Below are 7,399 nucleotides of genomic sequence, written 5' to 3'. Positions count from 1 at the left end.
GTCCCCAAAACCTACATGAGTTGTAATTCAGAGCTAACTGTGCTACTGTGCTGCTGTGCTTTTGAGTCAATGTTGACTTTATATTCTGTCCTGTTTGGACCACATGGACTTAAAAAGGGGCAGATGCTGCTGTGAGTTGTTGAAAGCATTAACAAACCAGCTGCACCTACTGTATGTCATGATGAGGCTGCTGTGGGGAAAGCAAAGACCATCTGGGTTATGACTTCACTCTGAAGCTTCAACTGAGCTCCACACAGAACATAAAAACATGTTTCTCTATTTAAGTTCAAATCATGGATTATCAAGTCTCCGTAATAAAATGTCAAGCTCTGGAAAAGGTCTCACTTCTAATACAATATCTGGCAACTCTGTTGGGAAATCTGATCCAAGAAACCAGTATTTTAGAATAGAGTATGACAGGTGGATTATAAAGGTGGGTAGATAGATGAAGGAACTTCAGTGTAGCAGAGAGAATTTTTCATGTAATTTGGTATCTGTCTGTGGAGCCATAAGAATAATTATCACCTAGATGTTTGCACTCTTGGAATAGGGGATGGAACATTTTGTCTTTTGGCTTTATGGGCCAAATTAGGGTCATTTGGTCAAAGAACAAAGCTTTTGGAAGCCTCTACATAAAATGTGTGCTGCTTTCTTGCTGCTCAGGCTTCTCCCTGAATAACACGGTGCAAATGTAAAAGTCTCGTTGTAGAAATTCCTCTGTCTTCAACCTGTTTTACACCAAAACTGTTTGACTGCTCTGTTTGTGTTGGTCTAAATAAAGCTGACATGAGCCTGTGTCGCAACTGTTCTGTCTTAGGATTAATTGCACTCTGGTCAGTTGGTAGGTTCCTGTTTGCTTTTATGCTGGACATGACCAGCAGAGAGAAAAATCTATTAATGCTTTTGATTCTTTGTATGAATAATTTTTGGTTATTTATCTGAATAGTTAGTTCTAGTTGTGAATTTGCACAGAGTGAGAAAAATACATTGGATTTGAAGAGCTAGTCATAATGACTTGGGGATTCATGAGTCTCTTGATCCACTTTTAATGGTGATTTCTGGAAAGTATCTGAAGTGTTTTACACCCAGAGCCTGAAGTCTGTATGTAGTTGGTGCATTGTCATGTTTAATTTGAAACTGCTATCTGGACAGTATTGCTGAGAGCTCTGTGAAAAAAATTTTCAATAGTGTCATCTATCCGGAGAGTAGCAGGGCTGTCAAAACTAGTTTGACTGAGGCAGCTGTGTATTTTTGGAAATTGCAAGCTGTTGCATGTACAGATGTCCAGCTGTTGAAATCGTGAATAGTTTTTTGAAGGAGGGTGAAGGGAAGGGGAAAGGAATCCCTGTTCCTGTCTCAGTACACAACAAAACAAATAACTTGTAGTTGACATTTTCCTTTCTTATGATAGTTAATGTTAGAGAATTGGTGACTTTATTTTTTCCCTTTTGATATTTTTCAACTTAATTTAAGTGAGAATCCTGTCCAAATAGTATTTCATCAGTGTGTTTACCATTTAGTGCTTCCCTGTGGGGTGGGGGGAATAACTTCGAGTGCTTTCAATTTGCCCTCACCCTACATAGCATATGGTGGAGAGGGACTTGGCTTAAAGGCAGCGATCTGACTCTTCAGTTGCTCTACCTTTTTGAGGCACTAATTTTTTTCAATTATTTGGTTTTGTATTTGACTGTTTCTCTTAGGAGAACATTTTGTTTCCTGCTCAGTTTGTAACTGGCTAGAATGTTCCAAAGTCAGCAATCTAGAGCCCTGGGTGAGGAGTTTGGGTCGTGCTTTAAGTCACTACCACTGCTCTTAGGGACAAAAAACCTTTAGAACTTGGAGTCCTGCCTGTCCCATGCTGGAGAGCACAAGAACCTTGATGAGAATCCTACCAGAATGCAATTCTGCTTCTTGGAAATGAAGGTAAATATTTCCCTCCTCTGTCCACTGTCGGTTCTTTTGGTTTTTTCATTTTCTTTCTACTCTAATAGTTTGCACCTCAGTCCTGTCAACTTTGTTTAAGAAAACAAAACGGACTTATTTCATGATGTTTATGTACATGAGGAGATAACATTTGTCTTAATCTTTTCCTGTCCTACAGATGCAATGGATCAGCTTGAGCAGAGGGTAAATGAATTTTTTATGAACGCAAAGAAAAACAAACCTGAATGGAGGGAAGAACAAATGACATCAATCAAAAAAGTAAGGATATCACAGGAGCAGGTCGCATTTTTCTTTCATGAACAAAGATAACCTTAGGAAAAAATAGCTTAGGACTGATGGAGACTTAAGCATTCAGAACTGTGGCTTCCCTTGGGCTTTTGCAGAGATGGATAGGACTACCTAGGAGTGCAAGGTTTCTTTGATCAAGCGTTTCTTTCAAGTTTACCCATTAGTTGCTAGCATTTTAAAAATTGCGGTGCTGAAATGGTGGGGAAACCAGGTACTAAATTTTCAGCTCAAGACTTTTTTGTTTCTGCTTGTGTGGCAAGAATTTGCCTAGGTTAATTGGCTTTCTTCTAGAGGATCTTCTTCAGGCTTAGCCTCAGCATTCCCTGTGATTCTGCCTGTGTCCTTAGATTTTTATGTTTGAGGTCTGTAGCTTTAGAGTGGGAGGAATAAGAAGATGGATGTGTTTTGTTTTATCCTTCAGCACTTGGGCATTGATGGTTGGATTGTTCGCAAGGTAGTCCATCATTTTGTCAGGGGAAACTCCTCTCTAGACTCCTACGCTTCCTATTTCAGCCACTTATTTGGCCAAGATTATTTTTTGTAGTTAATACAGATAGATTCCTGGTTTTAAATAAAGAAAAAGTCAAAGCTCTGACTTCACTGGAGTAAATGAAAAATTTGCTTTTGACTTTTAGTTGAAGCAAAATTTCAAGTAGTTTTCTCCTAAGCAAAATACTCTTTAGTGGAAACTGAGAAAAAGGCACTTAAATCTGTTTAAGTATAGAGTAAAAACATACTTAAACACACTTTTTAAAAAAGAAAAATAGTTTTGTGGATTTTCCTGAGTTAGAGCAGACTTTAAAATTGGATTACTGTAGTCAGTTTATTTTATAATACCCTTATGAGTTATACATTTATATTTTAAAATAATTCCAACTCTATGTACGTCATTATTGCTATTTAGCTACAGTGTCGTAAAGGCCTCCCCTCACAGTACTGTTTAGCATGGTTTTTCAGTAGTGCCTGCAGTGGTCCTAAAGACCCATACGAAGTAAAAGATACCATCCCATTCTGAGTCCATAACTTTATACTGTGTTCCATAAAAGGAATCTGAGACTTTTTTTCTTTTTCTGAAGCCTTTCCTGCAGAAATCTTAGTATCACTGTATGAGGAAGTGTCAACATCTCGTAGTTTGGCTTTTTCTAAGGCACAGACAGCAAACTGATAGGTATTATATCTCATCTAAACTTTAGCTGATTGTGTACAGTCAAGTTTCACAGTCTTTCAGGAAACTGACTTGAATTTTCCTTTACTTTTTGTGCTGAATAACTATAGCTTAAAAAGACTGAAATTAATTCAGTTATGTTCATGATTTTTAAATTGATTCTCTTTATTACAGGATTATTATAAGGCTTTGGAAGATGCAGATGAGAAGGTGCAACTGGCTAATCAAATCTATGATTTGGTGAGTGGATGGAAGACTTGCAGTGAATTACCTGAACTTATGCCCTAAGGAGTTCTGAACATTTTGATAATCACTACAGCAGTGATACCTGTACTGCTGTGTCAGCTACGTGCAGATAATTTTGCTGTTGAAAGAAGCATTTAATATTTTATTGGCTTTAAAAATTTTGCTTTGGGCAGTAAGCATTGCTTAAATGCAAAACGTAGAGAAATAATCTTTAGAAGTCATAAGGTTTTCATGCATGTTGATTTTGTTTTTTTCTGAAAAGACACCACGAGCAAGTTGATCTTCCTTATAGCATGTGGGGTTTGAATTTTAGGTATATTTATTTTACATATTCTCAGAAAGTGGAACTTAACAAGTGAGACTGCATTAAATACAGCAGACATAAAACAAATATTCCTTGTCTGCTTCAGTTTCACCTCAGCTAACCAGAAGTTAATTCTGAAAGTTGGAACTTAGCCTCTTCTGTTTTTTGGTTAGTTAGTAACTGCAAAAAGCTATTCAGTATTGAATAGTTTAGAGACAGGTGCATTCTGTTGTATGACTGCAGAGGAAGAAAGCATTTGGAACATAGGGTTTCTTGCCATGATGTAAAGTTCGGATTTTATTACATTTTTTTTGTTAATTTGAAGTACCCAAGAGCACAATTCACTCAAATGCACAGGAGTCTTTGCACTTACTGTTTAGAGACTCTTTTACTCAATACTTGAGTTTACTGCCGCATATAACAGCATACAAATCGTGATTCAGTGAACACCCAGTTTCCCTGGTGCAGCCCAACCTCTTCGAAAGCGCACATGATGTGCCGTTCTTTCTTTTCTGGTTTCTCTACACACGCCCACAGTACCCTCAAGCCTGCTTCATGTTTTTTTTTTCTCAAAAGCACTTAATGCTCTGCCTTGGAACATTGCCTGTGGTAAGAGCAGGGCTTCTAGCTTCTGAGCCAGTATGCAGCCTTATTGTATCCTGCGACAGGCTGTGTGGCTTAGGAGCAACAGCAGTATTTCGGTGTTAACTCTGATGTGTTTACTGAGCTAGAGAATTGCAGATGGCTGAGAAATTATGCTTCTGTGTGTTTTTATACATGCTTAGTGCTGCGTGGCAGAGAATTCACAGAAACATTGGAGTTGGAAGGGACCTCTAGAGATCATCTTAGTCGAACACCCCTTTTTTTTTAGGAATGCCTAGAGCACATCACACAGGGTTGCATCCAGGCGGGTTTTGAAAATCTCCCGAGACAGAGACTCCACAACCTCCCTGGGCAGCCTGTTCCAGTGCTCTGTCACCCTCACAGTAAAGAAGTTCTTACTCGTATTTAGATGAAATTTCTTGTATTCCAGCTTGTACCTGTTGCTCCTTGTCCTGTCATTGGGCGCTACTGGAAAGAGTCCAGCTCCATCCTCGCTGCACCCACCCTTTAGATATTTATAGGTGTTTATAAGGTCTCCTCTCAGCCTTCTCCAGGCTAAACAGTCCCAGCTCTCTGAACCTTTCCTCATAAGAGATGCTCCAGTCCCCCAGTCGTCTTTGTTGCCCTCCGCTGTACTCTCTTCAGCAGTTCCCTGTCTCTCGTAAACTAGGGAGCCCAGAACTGGACGCAGTATTCCAGATGTGGCTTGACCAGGGCAGAACAGAGGGGGAGGATGACCTCCCTAGTCCTGCTGGCCACACTCTTAATGCACCCCAAGATACCATTGGCCTTCTTGGCAACAAGGGCACATTGCTGGCTCTTGGTTGACTTACTGTCTACCAGGACTGCAAGATCCTTCTCCTGAGGGCTGCTTTCCATCAGGTCTACCCCTCACTTATACTGGTGCATGGGGTTGTTCCTCCCCAGGTGCAGGACCCTACATTTACCTTTGTTGAACCTCATTAGGTTCCTCTCTGTGCAGCAAGAAATATTTAGCAAGCCTAAGATGAAGGACGTAGATACCTGTGTTCTAGAACTGGATGCTATTTATTATTGCTTTGTTTCAAAAACAGGTAGACCGTCACTTGAGAAAATTGGACCAGGAACTCGCCAAATTTAAAATGGAACTTGAAGCAGATAATGCTGGGATTACAGAAATACTAGAGAGAAGTACGTATGAATGGTTTTCTTTAAGAACTTTACAAATTTTCTGTCAATTTGCAAAACGAAATGATAAACTTGTTAGTAGCCTCCAGTATTTCCACTTTTTCCAAAATTATTTTGAGCCTCATACTTTCTAATCAGTCAATGATTCTCAAATTTTAGTTTCAACCTGTTTTTACTGGTGAAATCAAAATGCAACTAAGTAATTATAATAGGGGTATTTTTGCACGTCTGTTGCACTCGTGAATTGCTACAGTAAGATACAGAATTCTTTAAATGTGTTTTTAATGACTATAGGTATTCAGGCAAGTGTTTCACCCTAAGCTTGCCACCTGCTGTGTTGAAAGCACGCCATTTTTTACTTAAATTGATTGTCACCAAATTGAGGAGGGTCCATATTTTTGTTATAGGTGTGGAAAGTCAAGTAGAGTTAGGTACTTGGTGGTTTTCTTTTTCAAAGGAGAGAGAATGGTTGTTTTGTAATGGAGTAGTGAGGGAGAAGCATTTTGAGTAAGAAACCTGCATGACTAATAAATACAGCAATTCTGGTAGTCAGAATGTAAACAGAAATGTCATGTGACAGCTTTTTGGCCAATTTGACGTGGAAGCATCTGGTGTTTCTGGACACATCAGCATTTAGACACCAAGTTAAAATGTGATTATGATAAATTTCAAAGTTAATTTAACTACTGTGGTTATGGACCTAAGAGGCAGTAACTGTTCTTGTACCCAAGAACAGTGAGAAGTAAACTGCATCACTTGAGGGTATTGGGACTAAATATTCTTTCTTGGAAGTTAATCATAAGAGCTGAGGTTTTGGATATTTTATTTGTAATTGCTATTACAAATAACAGGAACAAAAAGAAAACTGCAGAGATAGTGCTTTTAATGAATTAGCAACTACAGAAAAAGGCCCAGTTTCTTTTAGTAGGAATCTCAGCTGCTGTTTTCAGATGTGATACTGCCTTCACTTGAGCTATGTGTTTGGTGAGGTAGGTAGGTAGAATTTCAAGAACTCAAACCAGAAATGTCCCAGACAGGATGTTGCATTTTTGAGTTTTGTTTGGTTTCTGATTTTCTGTTGTGTTTTTGGTTTGTTTTTTAATAAAATGAACAGTAGGAGCCTTTTAACATTTTTAGCTTTTAGAGTAAACCCAGGTTGCAGAGGTTCCGCCAGGGGGCAGCCCTTGGGCTAGTTGATAACACGGTCAGTGTCTGCTCAGTCACAGTATCTCCTGGTGCTTTGAACCTCTTCTCGAATAACATCCTTTAAACTTTTGTAATATACTCATGTACTTTCTGAAAGCACTGAAAGAGGTAAAGAAATAATGAAGCTACAGATTTTGAAAAATGAACATGAATTACTTGCTTCAGTTGTCTTATGTGTAAGGTAGGTATGGCAGCTAGTTCAAAATCTCCCTACCAAAGATTGATAAATAAACTGTTTTTTATTGTCTCAGTGGAAATTTATGTTCAAAGTCTCCCTTATGCTGTGATTTTTTTAGCCTCACATTGCAAGAAATGTTATTCTTAGACATAGAAATGTTATTCTTAGACATAAGCTTGCATTTGTACTCCCTTGCCTTTCTTCTTTTTTATTTCTTTTTGCCTTCTTCATCTTTGGATTATTGCTCTGTATTTTGAATGGTAAGAAGAAATGAGTGATGATCTTCACCCCTTCCTGC

At 38.7% G+C, this 7,399-nt stretch overlaps 1 protein-coding gene across 1 annotated transcript in view; it reads left to right on the top strand.

The window, feature by feature from the left end:
- The first annotated feature begins 2,101 nt into the window (after positions 1-2,101).
- The window catches only part of ING3 (inhibitor of growth family, member 3), a 12,571-nt gene continuing 7,273 nt past the window's right edge, over positions 2,102-7,399 (top strand). Inside the window, exons 1-3 of the mRNA XM_009874341.1 lie at positions 2,102-2,202; positions 3,572-3,637; positions 5,624-5,720. Of these exons, the coding sequence (XP_009872643.1) occupies positions 2,107-2,202; positions 3,572-3,637; positions 5,624-5,720 (259 nt within the window). The 5' untranslated portion in view covers positions 2,102-2,106. The remainder of the gene's footprint in view (positions 2,203-3,571; positions 3,638-5,623; positions 5,721-7,399) is intronic.

Source organism: Apaloderma vittatum, unplaced genomic scaffold, assembly GCF_000703405.1.
Source record: "Apaloderma vittatum isolate BGI_N311 unplaced genomic scaffold, ASM70340v1 scaffold13498, whole genome shotgun sequence".
In the NCBI taxonomy this organism is placed as follows: Eukaryota; Metazoa; Chordata; class Aves; order Trogoniformes; family Trogonidae; genus Apaloderma; species Apaloderma vittatum.
Note: the sequence above shows the minus strand (reverse complement) of the source record. Positions and strands in the feature narration are given on the sequence as shown.